Source organism: Onychomys torridus, chromosome 1, assembly GCF_903995425.1.
Source record: "Onychomys torridus chromosome 1, mOncTor1.1, whole genome shotgun sequence".
Classification (NCBI taxonomy): domain Eukaryota; kingdom Metazoa; phylum Chordata; class Mammalia; order Rodentia; family Cricetidae; genus Onychomys; species Onychomys torridus.
This window is the reverse complement of record NC_050443.1, coordinates 54795794-54816599: the sequence shown is the minus strand read 5'-3', so window position 1 is coordinate 54816599 and position 20806 is coordinate 54795794. Positions and strand designations below refer to the sequence as shown.

The window sequence follows — 20806 nt, the reverse complement described above, 5'->3', positions numbered from 1 at the left end:
TTTCTCTTTACTTCCCGGCCTTTGTGAGACAACAGCATTTTTGTTCTGCCATATGATGCCCACCATCTTGTTCTGCCTGTCCATAGATCAGAAACAATGAAGCTGGTGATTATGGACTGAAACCTTCCCAATAAGCCCCCTAAATCCTCCTTTATGTTGTTTGTCTTAGGTATTTTCTCACAGCAATGGGATGTTAAGACACCATCAGACTGCTCTACTCCTGGTGCCTGTCACTGCCTGGGGCCTCTTACCTTGACTCATCACTGCTTCTTCTCCTCCAGCATTTTCTGGTCACCTTCCCGGCCTCAGCATGTGCTTCTCCACCTCCCAGGCCTTTAGGCCACCTACCCAATCACTCCTGCCCACCAAATCACCTGTTTAAAGCCAGAGCCTTTGGTCTACCATGCATGCTTTTGTTACAGCAGAAAGAAGTGAATAATTGAAAGCTTTTTCTTCCCTTGCCCAGGGCTTTCATTAAAAAAAAAAATCTTTGGAAGCCTTTTAGAGTCATTGTAACCAAGCCAGGGCCCGTTTATCTTCTGTTCTCAACAACTACAATCTGGTATTCCAGAGAAAGGAGCCATCTAATCTCATAGTGGGGGCTCAGTGAGTCATGGGTTGGCCTTGGCTGGAGAGCACAACGGTATTGGAACCTGAATGGGAACCCTGGGTGATCAAGGGTGTGACAGACCTTCAAAGCTGCTCTGTGGGGCTGGCCCACAGAAGAGTACTGAAGGAAAGAACCCAGGATGCTTCATCGCCTTAGCAACCTGCCTCTCACCTCCCTCCTATTCAGCTGGAGATCAGATTCAAAACTACCCCAGGGCCCAGCTGAGTCACAAAGGCTTGGGGAGCCCTGGTCCTCACTAAGGGCTTCAGCTCTTCCCATGGGGCTGAGATCCTCTGCTCTCTGGGGTTCAAAATACATGTACTGAAAGGACACAAGGAGCAGTGACCTGGCCGCACTGTTCTTTCGATAGTAAGGGCACACAGGGGTACAGTCATCATCATCACAGGTATTGAGGTTTGTGCTTGGATACCAGCAGATGGGACATGACTGGGAGGCTGTGAAGGCTTCGGTGTTTATAACTGTGTCTCTGTGTCTCTGGGACTCCCCTCCCTGCCCTTTTCTTTAACAGCTAATACCCACTTGGTCAGCAGATTTAGTGCATTCTGCCTGAAATAAAGCTCTACCCCTAAAATGCCTCCCCCACCTTTCTTATCTGTCACTATGTGCTGCTGCTGAGGGCCCTTGTATCTACCCTCCCCATCACCCCCATAAAAGCCTGGCTGCTTTGTCTACTGGAATTCATTCCTTTCTTCTTCCAGAATTCCTTTCCCATACTTGGTGTGATGCTTAGGCTTTTAACCCCCTGGATGTTCTCAAGGAACCACAGAAATGCTAGCATTCATAATGGCTGGAGCTTACCCTTTCCTAGCATCCACACATGTATGGTTTATCCTGGCCCCAGTTCTTGCTGCCATTTCAGATGAACATGCTCATCACAGAGTAACTTGGTTACCTGGAGTTAGATGGAACCCATGTGATACCTGGCCTGACCCTTGAACTTTATGACCTTTCTGTACTATCCTGCCTTGAAATGGAAGGCTTTCCTGGCCAGTAGATTTGCATCATTATTTCTGTGTTCATATCCATCACACTAGGGCTAAGGATTCTGAATTCTCAGAATCAAAGCTGAGGGAGGGTCATTGAGCTGGCTAGGGTCACAGCAGATTAAGGGGAGAGCCAGGATTCACCTCTGTTTTCTATCCTCTGTGACCTGCACCCCTGCTACCACACTGCATGGCTTGCCTCCTTCCCCACAGTGCTGTTCCTTGCTTATGATCTGGGTCAGTTCTCCGATTCTCCAGAAACGCATGCCCTCCTTGTTCATACCTTTGCTCAAAGTATTTCTTCCCTCCCCAGCGAGGGCCTCAATCATCCACCAGATCTCTCATGACAGGGACAACTGTCTTCCTGTGATAAAGGTCACAGTTCCCACAAACAGGTGAGGGACTCCTTCTTCCCTCTAATAAGCCTTCTGATAGATAGCTGTTAGCCCTTGGGCCCCCAGGGTGGAATGTGCTTTGTGAATATGATCTCTTAGCAATACATGTTCTAGTTGTGGCTGTGTGTACCTTCCTGCCAGGTGGCCTTCTAAGGCCAGGTGTCCCCATTTTTCTGTCCTTTTTATCCAGGCCATCGCCAGGCAAATAGCATATGTTCAATAAATATTGTTGAACAAACACAGGCAGACAGGAATACTAAAGAAGGAGGAAATATAAAAATGTCCCATAAAAATATCCTTTGCAGGGCTACAATACGTAGAGCAGTGAGTTGGGATTTGTTTGTTTGTTTTATCAGATATCCTTTAAGCAAACCTGAATCATTTAGAAACTTCCAGAAGGAAGTGTAGCTAACTATGATCCTACTACCAGGCCTGTGTCAGTCTGTGATCCCAGCTGTTTGGGAAGCTGAAAGAAGAGTGTCAAAAAAATAAGTTCAAGACTTACCTGGCCCATAGAGTGAGTAAAAGCCTGCCTGGCCTACAGAGAGTGTGTTCACGGTCATCATGGCCTGCTGAGATGCTGTCTCAAAATAAAAAGTGAAAAGAATTCTGGGAATGTAGCTCAGTGGCAGTGTGTTTCCCTAGCATGTGTAAGGTCTTGAGTTCAATCCCTAGTACTTGGGAAAGGATGGATGGATGGATGGATGGATGGATGGATGGATGGATGGATATATCCTATTGAGCTAACCTAGCTGGTCTGCTTTGCTACTTAGGTGGTTTGGGCTGCTATCTTGGTAAAGAGCCTCTAGGTTCTATGTTCTTGAGCATAGCACAGATATCATATATAAGCATACATTTGGGAAAGTTTAACCTATGGACTTTTGGGACTTTTTCAGGACAACTTTATAAGTCTCCTCTATGAACTCTTGAAGATGGAGGCAAATATTGGGAAAAATCATCTTTGATACTAGAAAAGTGAATTGTTAACTTGTTATCAAAGGAAGGAGTGCTTATCTGATGCACTGGGTTTCTACTTGCCTTTTGTATCTGAAGCCACATGTCCAGGCAAGTGGGGGAGGGTCCAGGAAGGGCAGGGAGATGTCTCGGGTATCTCCTAAGACGGACTTTGAAATTTCCTTTTACCACCTTCAGGTGAGCGTGTTGACCACCCTGGAACGCAGGTTCAACCTTCAGAGTGCTGATGTTGGTGTGATCGCCAGCAGCTTCGAGATTGGGAACCTGGCGCTGATTCTCTTCGTGAGCTACTTCGGAGCGCGTGGGCACCGGCCTCGCCTGATCGGCTGTGGTGGCATCGTCATGGCCTTGGGCGCACTGCTGTCAGCCTTGCCAGAGTTCCTCACCCACCAGTACAAGTATGAGGCTGGCGAGATCCGCTGGGGCGCAGAGGGCCGCGATGTCTGCGCCACCAACGGCTCCAGCAGTGATGAGGGGCCAGACCCCGACCTTATCTGCCGTAACCGGACAGCCACCAACATGATGTACTTGCTGCTCATTGGGGCTCAGGTGCTCCTGGGCATCGGTGCTACCCCCGTGCAGCCCCTGGGGGTCTCCTACATTGACGACCACGTGCGGAGGAAGGACTCCTCGCTCTACATAGGTAGGCACTGCCCCTTCTGTATGTATTGGTGTAGTGGTGCAAAGATAGGACCCTGTTCACCTGGGAATTGGTTAACCCATCTCCAGGGTTTTGAAAGACGTGGATACTCAAGTTGGATCCCTAGAAATTCTCACATGCTTGATCCAGGGGCCACTCAACTAGAGCACTTTTAAAAGTCTTTCCTAGGGTTGGTTGGATGCTGCCTGTACCTTACAGGACCTTTCAGGCAAAGATGTGGTCTGGAGGGGATTGGGATTAATCTGCTGTGTGTGTGTGTGTGTGTGTGTGTGTGTGTGTGTGTGTGTGTGTGTGTGTGTGTGTTGTGGTGCAGAGGGATTTGGGGCTGTCTAGTGTTCACCAAGGTATATTGGGGTCCTCATGTAGGAAATCCCAACTTTGAAGAATCAAAACCTTCACCTCTTAGTTATGTTTTTTCCCGTTTTTGGACCTAAAGAGAGACAATGGATTACATTGTCATCATTTGGTATAATCCCAAGCTAGTAACTTCTGGCAATGTTTTCACTAACAGCCTTCTCAGGAACTGGGTATTTAGGAAGAAAGGAAGTATGTACAAACTTTTAAAACTATTTTTTTTCTGTATCAGTTTCTAATATTTTATACTGAAAAGATGGAATAGCCCCAAGGTCTAGGGTTTCAAGAAACAGCTAAGTGGCAATTTGCTCATGGGACAAGTGGTGTCCTTGACCAAGTGCTGGTGGACAGTTGGATGGTCACTTGCCAAGTGTCTCCAGCCCTAACTTCCTAAGTATAATTTTGCCTCCAGTGAACACATCTCCAGCCACTGAGTGTGGAACTGTGAAAAAAATGACCTCTACCTGGGGAAGCAGAGTGTCACATGGCAGCAGTGTGCCTTGAGGTATAAAGCTAATTATATAGGCTTAAGTTAAAATAGAATTTGAACCAAATTTGACATAAGCTTCCTGTCTACCAGGCTTCTACTTTATACTGCCTGAGATTTCTGAGATAGGAGAGCTGGAAGCAGGTAGCCACCTAGAGGCTTGCTGTAGAGTTGATGCCTTGATTGAACAAGTGTGTTCTATAGAGATGTGTGACCTTTATGTGAGAGGAGCTCTGGGTGGGAAAAGCAGAGAGTGCACTTGCCTAGCCAGAGGTGGAACAAGGCAAACCCAGTTAGGACCTAACTGTGTGACATTGCTTAGGACTGCTGAGGCAGAGATGCGTAGTCCTGGTCCCCTCTCTCCATGGGGTTAAGGCTCGTGTTGTACCTGGGTGGAGTCTTGCTGATGTGGCCACTAAGGTGGCCCTTTACCTTCTGCTGCTATTTAACCAGCATGTTGATAAAATGGTATCCAGAACTTGAGCTGGACAGTCGGTCTTTGACTTGACTAATGTTACCCCAGGACCCTGGGAAAGTCATTTTCTGGTTGCAAATCACACCACTTGGAAGGAAATGGGCAATGGAATGTTGAAAAGTCTCTCCCTAGAAAACACCCCAGAAATCTTATTAGCTCTCAGTCACATAGGTTTAGGGCTTCTAGAACATTCCCTGAAGCCCTCTTCTTCAGGAGATGTTCTCTGATGAGTTACTCTGACATTTCTTCCACTGAATGGGGTGTGAGTTGTATGATAAGGGGCATTTGGGCTTGGGAGGTGGGGCATAGACCCAAGAGTAGTAGGACCAATCCAGGGAAGATACTTTTTTGAATTCTCTTGTCTGGTCCATGAGATTTGTAGTGAGTTTTTTGGTAGTAAGACTATTTCAGCCCAATTTTTACTTGGGCACCTCTTTCTTTCGATGGAAAAGTTAGTTGAGTGTTATTTTTGTACAATACACAGATATTACACTGCTCTGTTCTGTCTGACCAAATTCCAAAGCATAGTCATGCACAGCTGTGCAGATAGCTGTTCTGGGTCTCTCTGAAATAGTTTCATGGGTCTATTTAGAGGGCGTAGCCGAAGGCAAGCCTACTGCACAGATCGGCCTTCCTAGGTGGCTTTTTATTGAATTCTCCAGGAGCAGTTTCAGAAGGCAGTGGCATACACAGAGAATAGCTGGCACATTCGTTTATGGCGGGAGCCATAAAGACTGTCCATGATCATGAGACTGTTGCAGCATTTATCTATTCTAAACAGTTCTGGAAGCCACTTAGCTTAGTTTTTAAAAGCATTGGAGGGAACACATTGCAAAGAAGAGGGCCTGTCGGAAGGAAATGAAGCTGCGGCTGTAGGTATAGATGTGAATTGTGGAGGAAGGGAGAATATTTGTTAGCCCAGTTCCAGCTCCAGAAAAGCTGGTCTAGGGGCAACCCGTTGTCACATGACTAACTTAACACTGGATCTGAAACAGAAACGATATACATATTATACATGGAAAATACAGGCTTGTTTCCAAGTAATCCTTTCTGGTGGGCCTGGAGGGTCGGTCAGCCTGCTCTGTCTGGGCTGTAGGTCATCAGAGACCAGACATGTTGTTAGTTGCCTGTATAATAGGTCACTAGATGGGTGCTAGCCCATCTATGGTCAGGTCATAAACTTCCACATCCAGACAAAAGTGAAACAGTTCCGTCCAATCCCTCCAGCGTTTCCTCCTAAAATGGTCACCTCCTCCGACTCTCATGGCTGAACTAGTATTACCAAGCTCCTGGATTCCTGTATGGGCCATTCACAAGGCCAGCCCTGTTTTGAAGCCAGTCTTTTCTAGAGTAAGGAGGGAAATGAGGGTACTCATTACCAGGGGACAAAACCGAATGAATGAGGACTCAGCTCTTCTGGCAGCCTTTTCAATGCATTTCAATACAGCAGCGTGTGGGGCTCAGCCTCACAGGATGGCCGAATAATGACCTGTGGGTGGCGCGTGGCACTCTTTGTTCCCATTGGGACTAAATGCCAGCATGGTGGTGGAAACTGTTTGGGCCCCTCTGGGCCCAAGAATCCACCCTTTAGGAGTCCAGTCATGTCTTAGCTCCATGTTGTGACCATCCATTAGCCTAGTTTTCTTAGCTGCTCTTTTGTCTCTCCAAGTTCATAATGCATCAAGTGGTATTTGCTTTTTATGATAGTGTAAGTGAGATGATGTAATGGACTTACTTTACTGTGGCCTTTGACTAGGTTGCTACTTTAGTTTGTTATTGCTTTATTTATTTTTTTTAGGAGGAAAAACATAAAATGAGAATGTTTTTTTTTAAATAACTAGAAAAGGTGCTACACATTTAGCGTTGGCAATTTTGAAAATATAGAAAGCAGAGTAATGAGAGAATAGTTACTCCTGCCTTTATAGTATATACAATTCTAGTCTCTTTTTCTGCATTCATATGCTTTTCAGCAAAAGTGTGCTTATAATAAACAAGATTTTCTAATTTCATTTCTCTTAATATTTCATGAGCTTTTTGCCATGTTATTAAATATTGTTCTATGGCTCTGGGTGCATACAAAACATTCCCTTGTGAGCACACACCATACTAGTAATATTGTCTGCTGTTAGAAAGGAGTTTGCAGAATTTTTGCTGTTATAAGTGAAGCAGATGGGTAAACTGTGGTTCCTAGAGGTCAAACAGCTTGCCGAAAGTCATTTGATCTAGATATTGGCTGGGCTCTGGGTGAGAGAGTGCTACATATTCCAGGTATAGCTGAGGTCCATGCAGAGGGCACTGGTTTGTTGGTTGGGAGTGTGGTCCAGGGCCAAGAAGAAGTCAGGGAATTTTACCAGAGTTCTTGAAGCCTTTAGGAAATGTCGAGAGCCATGAAGGTGGCAGAGACATGACTGTGTTTGAACTCCAAGGAGAGAGGTACTGCTGGTGTGAATCATGGGGGTCAAAACTAGAAGACGGCCTTGAGGATAGGATGGAGACAGGAGGCGGGCATAACTGGTATTCGGGCTGAGGTTCTGGAAAGAGATGTACCTTTGTTCTATCATATATAAAGATGAGTTGAGATCGGAGCTCAGCCCCTCAGACAAGCCGGCTGGTGGAGTCTCCCTTCGGCTCCCGGCATTGTGGACAGGACAACATGCCCATCCCTTCCTCCTCCAATTGCTTCGGCCAGCAGTGCCAGCAGGAAGCTGCCCTTACACTGTGGTGGAGCTTCTTCTCTTTACAACTTCCTCTAACCCTCTTTCTCATTGAACACTCTGTGCCCAGCAGACGCATTTCTGCCCTCCTTCCTGTACTGGATGATTCCCCTGAGCACCCCCAGCCTTTCAGGGGCAGGGCAGGCAGGGCTTCGGAAGCCTGAGTCTTCCTTGCTTAATGGTCCCATCTTCCCTTCTGCTCCTAAGAAGAGGTATCAAGCCCTGGAGGGCTGGGCCAGTCACAAGACAAAACCAAATGAATGGAGGGCTTGGGGCACGTGGGCAGTGCATCGGTTTGCTGAGCAAAACACCCTTCACTGGGGAGGGGGGGCGGGGGTAAGCAGCAGAAAATGTTTCCTCACAGTTCTGGAGAGATTAGAATTCCAAGGTCAAGATATTGGTGAGGTTGGTATTTCCTGAAGCCTCTCCCTTGTAGCTCTCAGAAGGCCACCCTACTATTGACTCTTCACATGGCTCTGCCTCTAGGCCCACATGACTCTGGGATGCTCTGTAACCTTAATTTCCCTCTCTAACAAGGTGAGTAGTTTAGTTTAGGACCCATTCATAGGGGGACATTTAACCCCAATGACCTCTTCAAAGGCCCTATTCAACTAATAATTTAAGGATATAAATTTTTTCAAATAACTTTTAAGTTTGTAATAATGATACCAATCACAAATTGTTGGAAAACAGAGAGAGGTCCCCTGCACCTTTCCTTCAGATTTCCTTCATGGTAACATAGTGATAGCTCAGTCAGCAATGTGCTTGCTTTGTAAGAATGAGAAGCTGAGTTTGATCTGCAGACTCCCACTTAAAATACACCCTGGCTTGGCAACATGGGCTTGTAATTCCAGTGCTGGGGAAGTAGAGACAGGTGGATCCCAGGGGTTCTCTGACCAGCCAACCTAGCTTACTTGCCAAGTTCCAGACCAGTGAGGGACATTTCAAAAATAAAGGTTGCTAGTGTCTGAGGAGGGACACTCAAGGTTGTCCTCTGGCTTGTACCACAACCACACGTGCATGTATCCACATACAGGAACATACACACACAGACACACACACACACACACACACACACACAGAGAGAGAGAGACAGAGACAGAGACAGAGACAGAGACAGAGACAGAGACAGAGAGAGGTCAGTGGTAGAATACTTATCTAGCATGCACAAGGCTGGGACCTTGACCCTGAGTACCATATAACAACAAACAACAGCACCAGGACATTAGTACTGGAGAACACATAGAGCCCACTGAAATTCCTCCTGTTTACTGTGCACTCATTTAGTTGGGGCAGTGGGCTATCTGCATGATTTTCCCATGTGTGTGATATAGTTTTAATGGTGCAGATTGGGATCAAGGTGAAGCCAGATCATTTTGAACTGTTCAAGTGTATTTGGCAGATTCATACACAATACAGACTTCCAATTGAAGACACAGACAGAGGTGTGGCTACCGATTCACTTGAGAATGGCTGTTTTGGAAGGAATGGGATCCAGCCAGCGGAGAGTGGTCTTCTGAGGGCTTCTTGCAAAGGACCCATGGTGGGAGGACAGCCCCTAGCAGTGTGCTTGATTACACAGGACAATTGCTCTGAGCTTAGTGGCACATTTATTAGAGCCAATGTGTCATGTTTTGCTTTGTTATCACTTATATTGAAACCCAGAGCGGCCCTCATGTTTCAGCTAATGATGCAAAGAGAATTATTCTCAGATTTCATCTGCCAAGTGTTAGTTTAGTACAAAGGTCACAAGCGTACCAGCCAGCCACCAAAGAGAACCACTTTCTTTTCAGAGCCCTGGGAGCAAAGAGTTATTTTGCTTCTGATGAGTTTTTATTTTAACTTGACATTGGGTAAAATGTGTTTTAATTCTCCAAAGAGTGTGGGTCGGGGATGGATCAAATACACCGTGACTGCAATTCTTCTAAGAGAAATAATTGAAAAACCGTTCCTCCTGGGAGCAAGCGTAGCTCATTATATTCTTGCAACTCCATTGATATTGAAGTTTCTCTCATTAATTTCTTTTTGTGAACTAAATGACACTGGAAGTGGTCAGCTTGTTTTGGCCATGTTCCAATCTGTCATCCCAGCTACTGGTGATACGCCATTTCAGTGTGTCTGGGCAGTATGCTAAGCAACTCCCCCATAGTCCTTATCTGGGGCTTTCATATTGCCTGGGCTAGAGGCTGTTTCTCACTCCTTTCTAAGCGTATCTATTTCACATTCAGTGGCTCATGGCATCCTGGCTGTGCTCACCACCTGGATTACCTTGTGCATTCCGAGTGAGGCTTCTTGCAGTCATTTCCAAATTTGAATTCTGGTTGTTCTGTGAACCTCACTCTTGCAGATTGGCTTGGTTTCCTGTAGCTGTGAACCCATCACCTTACCAAGTTACCATGGGATCTGTTCCTAAGCAACAAGAATTGTGTATCTGAAGGGGAGGACAGAATCAATAAGCACTTCCTTGGTCATCTTTATAGTGTCTCCATTTCTCCATCTAGAAACAGAGGCATAGATTAGTAGCGGTCTTATCTGGATTGAGGACAGGACTTGGGGCTAGAGTTCCTGGGTCCTGACTTTCAGCAGTGGGTATGATCCATCTGGGAACTTTTTAGTCCTGAATTAAACCACCATAGACCTTCCTCTCCCACAGACCCTCTTCTGTGACTCATCTCAGTCTATAAAATACTAGTGTGTGTGGCTATAGGATGCAGCGGAGCAAGTCTGTTAATTTATAAGTACCCCAGAGTATGGCATTCTGAATTCTGACATATGTTGCCTCTTAATTTGGGAGAATATTAGTTCAAATTCTAAAAAACAAAAAATAATTCTTGTTTTAACAAATTGGGGGAAATTGACATGAGCAATTTGTAATTTAGGCACCTGTAGAGAAGTCCAGTCAGTATTAGGTATATTTCATTTCAGTTGTTTCTATGTAAACATTTTTGCTTAGCTATGGCCATGCTATAAATAAACCCATGGTTTTGTCATTTGTCAAGTTCAGGTTCAGCAGCCATTATTCTAAGGACTACTACAGATTTTGATTTTGAAAATTTTGGAATACTTGCTTAGACTTTATGACTAAGCAGTCCCTAATCCAAAAGCCTAAATTCTAGCATGTTCTGAAACCCAAGGCTTGAATGTGAGCATAATTTCAAAGCACGATGGATTTGGGGTTTGGGGAGTAAGGCTGGTCAACTCATATAAATTTTTCTATGGCATAAATGATGTACGTATTTTACATAATCACATGATACTTTGTCATTCTAGAGATGTTGTAATTTGCTCTTTGGACATTTAGGTGATCAATCTCTATGAAAATTTAGCCTCATCCACATTAGCCAGGAACTGTTCAAGCTCAGGTTGCCTCATATATCATCAGTGTGATTTGAAAACCTGGTCTTTTGCCTTGCTGTAGCTCTTTCCAGAAGATAAAGGAATGTTGTGTAAGTGCATCATGCAAACAGGTTTTGGGCAGGCTGCAGCTGATGCTCCAGGGCTGCAATCTCAGTGCTGTGTTAACCAATGAGCAGAGCCAACTCTGTAGCATTGTGTATCCTGTGATCCTTACCTGGACCTCAGCTCAGTGAAGCATGTGAAGCCAGTTTTTCCAGATCTATTATTTTGGTTTTTGTTGCTATTGTTGCTGCTATTTATTTGTTTGTTTGTTTGTTTGTTTAGTGTGTGTGTGTCTTTATTTTTATCACATGGATATTTTGCCCGTATGTGTGTCTGTTCACCACCTGTGTGCCTGGTCCCTGTAGAGATCAGAATTGGGCATCATATCCCCTGGGACTAGTTTCAGGTGGCTGTGATCCACTGTGTAGGTGCTGGAAATTGAACCCCTGGTCCTCTGCAAGAACAGCCAGTGCTTTTTAACTGTTGAACTATCTTTCCAGGTCCTCCCAACCCCCAGAGGTGCTGATATTTAAGAGAGACTGAAGATATTTGTTTTCCAACTATGTTGCCAACTCTGAAATCCCTCAGCCTTTGATTAACTAATTGGCAAAACAGCTTAAGACAAGAAAGATTGGCTTTAGCTCACGGTTTGAGAGGACAAAGTTCATTGTGATGGGGAAGGCATGGTGCTGGGTGGTGGGAGTATGCAACTTGAACTCCTCACTTCTTGGTGAAACAGGAAATCGAAACAGAACAGGAAGCAGGGTTGGGCTTTGAAACCTCATGGTCTGCCTCCCTAGCAACCTACTTCCACAAGCTAAGCCCTTCTTCCTTAGAGTTCCATAACTTCTCCAAACAGTGCCACTTGCCTTTGGGAGATACCCCATATTTAAACTGCATCAGTGAATCAACACTGGTAGCTTGTATTAGGACTTACTGGCAGGGATGAGGGAGAATGATCATGGCTGTTCTGGTGCTGATCAGGCCTCCACTATGCCTATTACCTTATAAGAAATAAGAAAGATGAGCCAATATTGAAGCAAAGTATGGAAAAGGAACAAAACCCTTTTTCAAAACTAACAGGGATCAGGTGAAGAAAAGGACCACAGTTCCCTAAAGGAAGCATTGAAATGAAGAAGGAATCCAATTTGGATTGGTTGGAACATTCGTGTCTATTGTGTGGATGACTCTATCTTTGCAAAGAGACAATCAAACAGCAGTGAAGTGGCTGTTAGACAGGCTAGAAGACTGGAGAGGTCGAGGACCTGAGGAGGTACAGATTCTTACAAAGACGTTTTCTTCCACCAGAATATCAAAAACTGACTTTCACCGCCACCCTCTTACTGCACCTGGCTGATGAATATAGACCTATTATCTTTCCTTTCAACTATAGCGCAAGTATTGTTCTCAAAGACAAGATCTTAAGATATCTCTCCACAACAGGCGTATTTTGTGTCTAGTTTGTGTCTATAGACGATTTGCTTTTCTAAGAACCATCTTGACTTTCCTTGTGTTGTTTTCTCCCCTCTGAAGCATTCTGCTCGAACTGATGGAGTGAAGAGTTTGGTTTGTCAAAAACAATGCTGTTTACCACTCTTGGCACTGTGGCTTGGGTTAACTACCCTTGCTTGCTGGAAAAGTATTGGACGAATATTATAGGTAGTTGCTGGAGTCTATCTACCCATTATCTTGTTCTCATATGAGGAATAGCCTCTCCTATCCTAGATGGTTTCTGTGAGCTACATGAACCACCATGTGGTCTAGGCACAGCCAATTATGACACAGAGAAAGGCTCTGATCTACAGTGACTGGCCCAAGGCATAGGCCAACCAGAACCTACTCTGGACTCAGAAACACATTTTTTTCTAGGACAGCTAACTGTAAGAACCCAGAATGCACCAGGACTCCAATATCCATCTTGGCTATGATAGGCAGAGGAAATTAAGGGCAGAACCATAGAGTAGACCAGAATCAGAGGGCAGGAAACTGTCCTGGATCTGGCTATTCCTGAAGCTAGAATTGAACGCTCAAAACCCTAGTTGCTTGGTTATGTAAATCATCTTTCCCAACACTTGCAGTAGAGGCAAGATCCCATGTCGTTAGGCTTGAACACTGTTGTCATGTAGGACTTGAGTTGGATTGCTTTCCTCTTGAGATTCAACCAAGCACCTTGAAAGATGAATATAATGGTTGGTTTTTATTAGTGCTGTGACCATATGTTAGAGAAAACCAACTTGAAGGATGAAGGATGTCTCTTGGCTCAGAGAGTTCAGTCTGTATTCTTTGGCTCTAGTTCCTGGGCCATGATAAGGCAGGCCATGGCACAGAAAGAGGAGGCTGTTCACACCATAGAGGGCAGAGATCAGAGAGTAAAACTAGGAAAGAGTCTTAGCCTTCAGCTTCACAGTCCCAGTGACCTGCTTGTCACAGGCAGCTCAGCCTTGCCATCTAAGATTCAGGACCTTCCCTTGCCAAACTTCACCCACATTCAGTGCATGATCCTAGCCACAAAACTTCATATTCAAACCAGAACTAGTACTAAACTCCTGTGAGGTGTTTGGCTTCTGAAGGAAGTGCTGGCTCTTTCACAATGCCAAGATATGCATCCTGATACTCTGAAGAGCTCCTGACCCAGTACATAAAAGGCTAAGTGCTAGGCTGAAGGTCCTGGCTTGGTTCTTTGTTTTATTATTTCACAGTCATTTAAGCTGCAGGTCAGGGACCCAGAGGTCAAGAGGAATGCCCCTCCCCTTTTCTCTAGCCCTCTGTACTCAAGCATGTAAAAATAACCCATTGTCAGACTTTTTATAGGAGCAGTATGTATTTAATAGCAAATTACTTATGTGGGCAGAGAGCGGTGAGTACATACAGCTTAGTCAATGGCCCTGTTTATTGAATGGAGAAACATAACCAACCCTGGTCTTTTTCCATGCTGGCAATTGCCAAAGCTTCCTTAGCTCCCTCTAATGACTTCATATTGTCAGGAATGAATAAGCTAAATGAATATGTTCCATCCAACTCAGCTATGCCATTTCACTCCTGCCAAGTTGTGTGTGTGGTGTGGTGTGGTGTGGTGTGTGTGTGTGTGTGTGTGTGTGTGTGTGTGTGTGTGTGTGTGTATACATGCACTTTCACAGACACGCTTATTTTAGTTCACACACAGATGGGAGTCTGCAGATATCAAACTCTTAGTTGGTTAATGGACACTCATAAAATCTTAAGTATGGTCTTTAAAATTGGCATCTAGGAATTTGGCTTACAAATGCCAGAACTCATTGAAGATTACTTAACTGGGCTTTTTCAGGCTGAAGCTTCTTGGATGTACTTAGTGTCGATGATGCTCCTTGCCCTTCCAAATTTATATGGAGACTGAGACTTACACATGCTCTTATAGGGAAAACTTCCACCTGCATCTTAACACGGCTCATGACCTCCAGATGGGTAAAACCCCATAGAGTGCTTAGTGTTGGGTTGGCTTCAATGACAGACAATATGGGTGAATCCAAGATAGTTGTGTTGAGATGGACTGAGTGTTATTCAGTATTTGGGTCTCAATTTGAGTTGCTCCCTGGAAAGTCTGTGTCCTGATAACAGGAAGCTCTTGAGCATTGCTTTGGCAACATGTGTCGGGAGACAGAATGTGTTTCCAGTGGCCTCGATGACACCTGTCTGTTTTCTCCCTGTGCCCCCTCATCACTTCCTGCAAGAAATTCTTCTGGAGCTGAATTTTTCCATCCCTTCTTTTAGCCTAGCTGTGGATATTTTGGGTAATATTCAGCATTTTTCTGTGCTGGTTTGAACTAATACACAGATAAGATCAAAACTCTGTTGATGCTGTTTTAAGGGAAAAAAAAACATCTTAAAAATGCATTGGAATTATTAATAGAATTAGAACTCTCTGAGTCAAAAGTTTCCATGTGTTCTTACTAAGAAATAGTCCCTTGGGGCCTTGCAATGCAAAAACAGAGTCATAAGGGACCCAAGCAGTCATCTGGGAAACAAATGAGTGTGACAACTTTTTGGCAAAACTTTAGGGGGGATAATGCTGCATTGAAGAAAATTCCTCTACAGATAGAGATGTTTTTGTACTATGGTAGCCTGTTTCAGAGGTGTGTGTGTGTGTGTGTGTGTGTGTGTGTGTGTGTGTGTGTGTAAGAGAGAGGGGGGAGAGAAAGAGACAGAGAGAGAGACAGAGAGAGAGAAGTGTGTTCTGACTTGTTTCCATGGAGAGATGCAATCTGTCTTTCTCTCTGCTTCCTTTCTAGCTAAGACATTCTTCCCTAAGAAAGGTTCACATTTGCCCACCTGCTTTGTGGGTTGCTAATGGAGTTTACAAAGGGAATTTGAATTCCCAGTCAGAGGTCTCATTATCACAGTGAGGATCTAATAGACTCTAGAATTGTGTATGGACACTCAGAACCTTTTGCAACCCAGAAGCATTTATTATTAGCTCTCAGTCATTTTGCCTACCCTGGCCTTAGTCTGTATACATTGTCGTCATGGAGCAAAGAGGCCTGCCTACATCTAGGTAGATCCACCGCATCAATCCAAGTACACATTAATACCTGTGATCCTGGTGCCAAAGACATGTTTCATTAGGCCATTAGGCAGAGGAAAGAACATACTGTATGTAGCCCACATTGGTACATTTGATTTTAGTTTTTAGTACGGGCCTTCTTACTGGTTGCAAGCCAGTGTTTAATTTCAGAATTCATTATTTTCACAAAGAAACTTTCACAGCTATCTGCTTCTTTAGGTAAGTGTATAGAATGCTTGTAAATTTGGATAATGACCATAATGACACTGAAGGGACTCGCTTGTCATTCATGAAGGTCTGAGCTATGACATAGGCTGTTCCCTCCTCAGGGGGTCCAGGGAGAGAAATATTACTCGTAGATGGAAAACACTGAAGCTGTAGTGGGGTAACTTGTCCAGGGTCCTAGAGCTGGTGAGTAGCAAGGCTGAGGTGAAGATTGTCTGTGGTCTGGGTTCCCAGTCTTCCTGCTATATGCTGTCTCTTTTCCAACCCCAAGTGCTTATGTTACCACTAAGGTAATCCAGTCCTGAGAGAGTCACACTGAGTGTAAAAAGTGACTTGACCTGGAATAGAGAAATAGCTCAGTGAGACAGATGCCTGTCCTGCAAGCGGGAAAACTGAAGCACAGATCTTGAACACCTATGCAGGAGCCAGGTGTAGTAGCACGTGTCTGTAAACCCAGGGCTGAGAGGTGAGGAAGGCCGATTATGGGGGCGGGGTTGGTCTGCCGGTCTAGCTGAATGACTCCAGCTTTAAATGAGAGACTGTGTCAAAAAAAACAAAACAAAACAAAACACGAAGAGCATTTGAGAAAAACAGTTGGCACTAATCCGGCCTCCATAATTGGTAATGCTCACAAGCACATGTAAGTACACACACACACACACACACACACACACACAATGACTTCACACAACTGTCTCACTGTTGGCACATCTCTCTCTTCCTACACAGCAGGGCTGGGCACTTTATCATTTCGTCAGTAACAAATGAAGTACTCAGACATACGTGGCCCAGGAGAAGCCTAGTATTCTCAGGATTTAGCTCACTGGGAAATTATAAACTATATCAGATGAAGCTTTGCAGAGAGAGGCGGGGGCAGGGTGGGGAGTGTTGTCTTAAACACCCACCCCTCTTTCCTACAGCAAGAAACTCTTATTCACCAGATGTCTTTGTTTACGTTTTTTGGCCCAGCAGCATTTAATCAGTATACATTCGTTATGATTATGAAGCTTGAACTGGGTTTTCCATGCCCAAGCTCTGCCAGGTGGATTTGTTCTGTGCAAGTCTGGCATGACTTCAAACCGAGATCACATCTGAGACGGGTAGGGAGAGGAAGACACTCCAGATCACAGGTGGACACGTGAGTAAGATCAGGGAACAAACAGAGCTTCGCTAGTTAAAAGCAGTGCCAGGCACCAGACCTCTCAATTGAGCACAACACTTGTCATTTATGGTGAGTGAGCCCTGGGACATACTGAAGACCTTCAGCAGCAGAATGGCCCTGGACATGAACTTGTATCTATACAACACCTAAGAAAGGAAAGGCCTTTTCAGCCATTGAGGACATGATGGTTCTAGATTTGGTTGTATAGGCCAGTTTGACCTTGGACTTGGGACCATCCTCCTGCCTTAGTATCCTGAGTAATGGAGTTGCAAATGTGTGCCTCCAGGCCTACCTTGTGGACTTGTCTTAAAATTCATTTTTCTGAACAGTTCTTTCTACCACTTTCTTCCAGCCAGATTTAAAGAACTTCATTTGTTGTCCTGTGGTCTTCTGTAGTCTCAAGGCTGTTCCTTGGCCATCCTCTGTCTTCCAGCTGTACACTCAACTTCATTTTGTTGTGGATCTATAGTCCTGACTGGTTAGGGTAGGGGCTACCCTACCTGGCATGACACACACACACACAGCTTGAGTGTCTCTGTTGTCATGTTCATGGGACCAGAAGCAGTTCAGATTTGAGCCTTTCACAATCTGGAATGTTTGCATGGGCTTTTACTGCTTCAACAAACCTAATCTAGAAATTCAAAATCCAAATGGTCTAACATCTGGACCTGTGTTCTGTTCCAAACTGTCACATACAGGACATAGAGTGTCATATAGACACGGGAAGAAGTTTGGGGGTTAGGGCCTTTTGAATTTGGGGATTTGAGTCAAAGTGCTCACCCTGTATATCCATCATTAGACACATGATAGCTGATTTTATCTTCCCATGGTGCTTCTAAACATTGCCACATTGAAACTGACAGCCTTTTTTGTTGTTGTTTGTTTGTCATAGAGACCATTTTGGAAGCAGCCAGAGGGATGACATTGAGTTCATTGGTCAGTTTTCTTACTACTTGCTAGGAACTCAGGCTTTTATTTCCTCCCTAGTCTATCTCCCTTGCCAGTGTTCTTAATCATTCTGTGGATCATTGCCCTTCTGAGGCCCTGGTTATAACTTTAGCTCCCCAGAGAGCAAAACACATTGAACTTTGGGTGGAAACACTCTTCAGAGGAAGCCCTCTCGGGCCGTTTGACATCCAGTGACTTTTCTTTAAAGGAGGAACGATAAAGGTCCAGTCTCTCTAGAGTTGATGGGAGAAGTGCTTGTTATGTTGGAAGAGAGAGAAGCAATGTAGTGTGTATTTGCTGATGTGGTGTTAACTCCACTCCACCGAGGGAAGCAGGCACCCAAGAGAGGAACAGAGGTGTGGAGAGAGGAAATCAGGGGTCTTAGGGCAGGGAAGGGGTGTGAAGTCCCCTTCCCTTTAAAATCTAGTCTCAGTTAGCTACTAGGACAAGGACAGTTTAGTTCAACCAGCTTTACCATCGAGGACAGGCAGTGCTGGATCAAAATAACCTCAGCATGTTTTAGTGGAAAAAAAAAATGCGTTTTCTCTGAGTTTTATCTTCTTAAAGAATGTACACATTTTTAAAGGGAAAAAACTTAATGAAATGTTTGTGGATCTTACTGAAAGGTAGTAACATCTGGGGACTGGAAAGTGGCATTTTCAGAGTGCCTGGTGTGGGGGGTATGCACAGTAGAGGACTTCCTGGTGACTTCTCAGCTTCTCAGGCCTGTGCACTGGGCAGAGCTGTTGCCGAGCGGTTAAGAGCCTGTGGTGGCCGCTGTTTCAGGAGATTTTATGCTTCTCTTTGGCCTCTTCATGGAAGGCATTTCTGTGTAAGCAGGCACAATGGCATCTTGCAAGACCTCCAAACTGTTTCAGGGGATGGCATTATTAGCCTTGGGAACAGGAGAGGAGATATAAAGCTGGATCATTGGAATCTCCACAGCTGTTCAAGGCAAGAGCACCATAAGCTCCAGTTCTTAAGCTAACTGCAGCAAGGCCCCACATGGATTATGATTGAGGGCTAGACACTGGGCCAGGCTGCCTGGGTTTCCTCCTGGTCCCTTGCTACTTCCAAGCTCTGTGGCTGTTTCTGTATAGCTAATGTGGGGATCTTACTAAAGATCTGACTTGAAAATGTGTTTCTGGCACACAAGAAGCACTTAACTCGTTCTTACTAAGCAGTGGTCTAAATGTCATGATAAACCCCACCTACAGATCCATAGGGTTTCTAGATTTAAAAAAAAGGTGATTTTTTTTTGTCCTAAGTACCTTCTAGAGATGTACTAATGGGACACTCATTAGCCACATATATCATTAAATTCATTAAGGCCACATGACATTGACCATTCAGTTCCTCACCTGTATTATAACATTCATAACTCCACAAGTAGCTGTTGGCTCCCATGTGGAGAATGTAGATTATGGAACACCCTTGTCCCTTCTAAAGGTTCTTTGGTGCAGCTCCAGTCTGCAGTATGTGAGCTCCGAGAATTTGAACAGCAGAACAAGGACCCAGTGCTTAATTCTAGAGCTCTATTCCTGGCACCAGGTCTTTTTGTACAAGTAGAAAAGAGTGTACCGACTCCAGGGACCACAGGTTCCTAGAGATAATGAGGCCCTGCAGGTGCAGCTCCTCCAAGGAAAAAGATGAGGTTGTCCTAAGAGGTGGGAGAGTCCCCAGTTGCCTTTGAGCCCCACAGTTCTCTGTGCGGTCAGACTCTCTGGGTATTGAGGCTGCAAGTTCCTGAGTTCTAAAGTTCTTTTCCTTTCCCCTCATGGCTACCAAATGTCCCAATGTGGGTTCCACAAATGTGGTTGCTATGACTATGGAACATGGAGCCTTTCACTTCTGCACTGAGCACAGGCCTGTCCTGCCGAGGACCAAGGGCCAGGATACTTCGGTTCCCTGTGTTATGGGTTTCGTTTGGGTGAGAAGTGGGAGAGAGCTGTGTGCATTCTGTAGCCAAATAACTGCTGTCTTCCGAGCCAAGGATGGAAAAGGAAGCCACCCACTAGCGTGAAAAGAGTGTTTCTGCTTATGCTCCTGAGGGCTCATTAGAGGTGCCGTTAATAAGGGCTCTGTGCCCAGCTGTCATCTCCCTGCTTTACCTAGTGAGCAGGTAGCCGAGCAGTGTGAGCTTGGTGGCAGGCCTTGTGGGAGGCTGTGACTATACCTGCCCACAGAGCACTCAGGAAGGCAGGGGCAGGGTTTCACGAGTCTATTTTACAGAAGAAGGTACAGCATGGAAATGAGTGGATAGGAAAGAATGGGAGGGAATATTCCAGACACGACCTGTTGCATATGTTTCCAGTGAGACACAGGAAACAGCTCCCAGCTTCTGAGTGTGCCATCTGGGGCTATGCATGTATTGTTGTTGATCTTCACATCTGTAAAATGGGCAGAACCTTGCTGGTGGGAGTCTCTTCAGAACAGAGGGTGTTCAGAGCATCACCTGGTGCACAGTCAGCCCTCAGTGATGAGCTGTCACCATTTCCCCTTTCCTTCTTTGATGGATTTATTCTAGGGGACAGGGAACTTGGGGATATGGCTTAGTCAGTAACGTGGCTACCGTGTAATCATGAGGACCTGTGATGCCCAGAACCCACAGGAAAAAGCCAGGTGTGGTGATGAGCACTCCTCACCCCAGTGCTGAGGGGGACAGGGACGTGGGGATTCCTGGGGCTTGCTACCCAGTTTAGCCAAATATATGAGTCCAGGTAAAAGTGAGAGACTTCATCTAAAAAAAAAAAAAAAACAAGGTGAATAGCTCCCACAAAATGACCCGAGAGGTTATCCTCCAGCTTGCAAGTGCGTACACACCCTCACGTGCACATAAACCTGCACATGTGTGAACACA

The 20806-nt window shown here is 45.1% G+C and overlaps 1 protein-coding gene across 3 annotated transcripts in view; it reads left to right on the top strand.

The window, feature by feature from the left end:
* The window catches only part of Slco3a1 (solute carrier organic anion transporter family member 3A1), a 280922-nt gene that overhangs the window by 59323 nt on the left and 200793 nt on the right, over positions 1-20806 (top strand). For all 3 annotated transcript variants that reach the window (XM_036185273.1, XM_036185266.1, XM_036185279.1), the window contains exon 2: positions 3162-3627. In XM_036185273.1, the coding sequence (XP_036041166.1) occupies positions 3162-3627 (466 nt within the window). The remainder of the gene's footprint in view (positions 1-3161; positions 3628-20806) is intronic.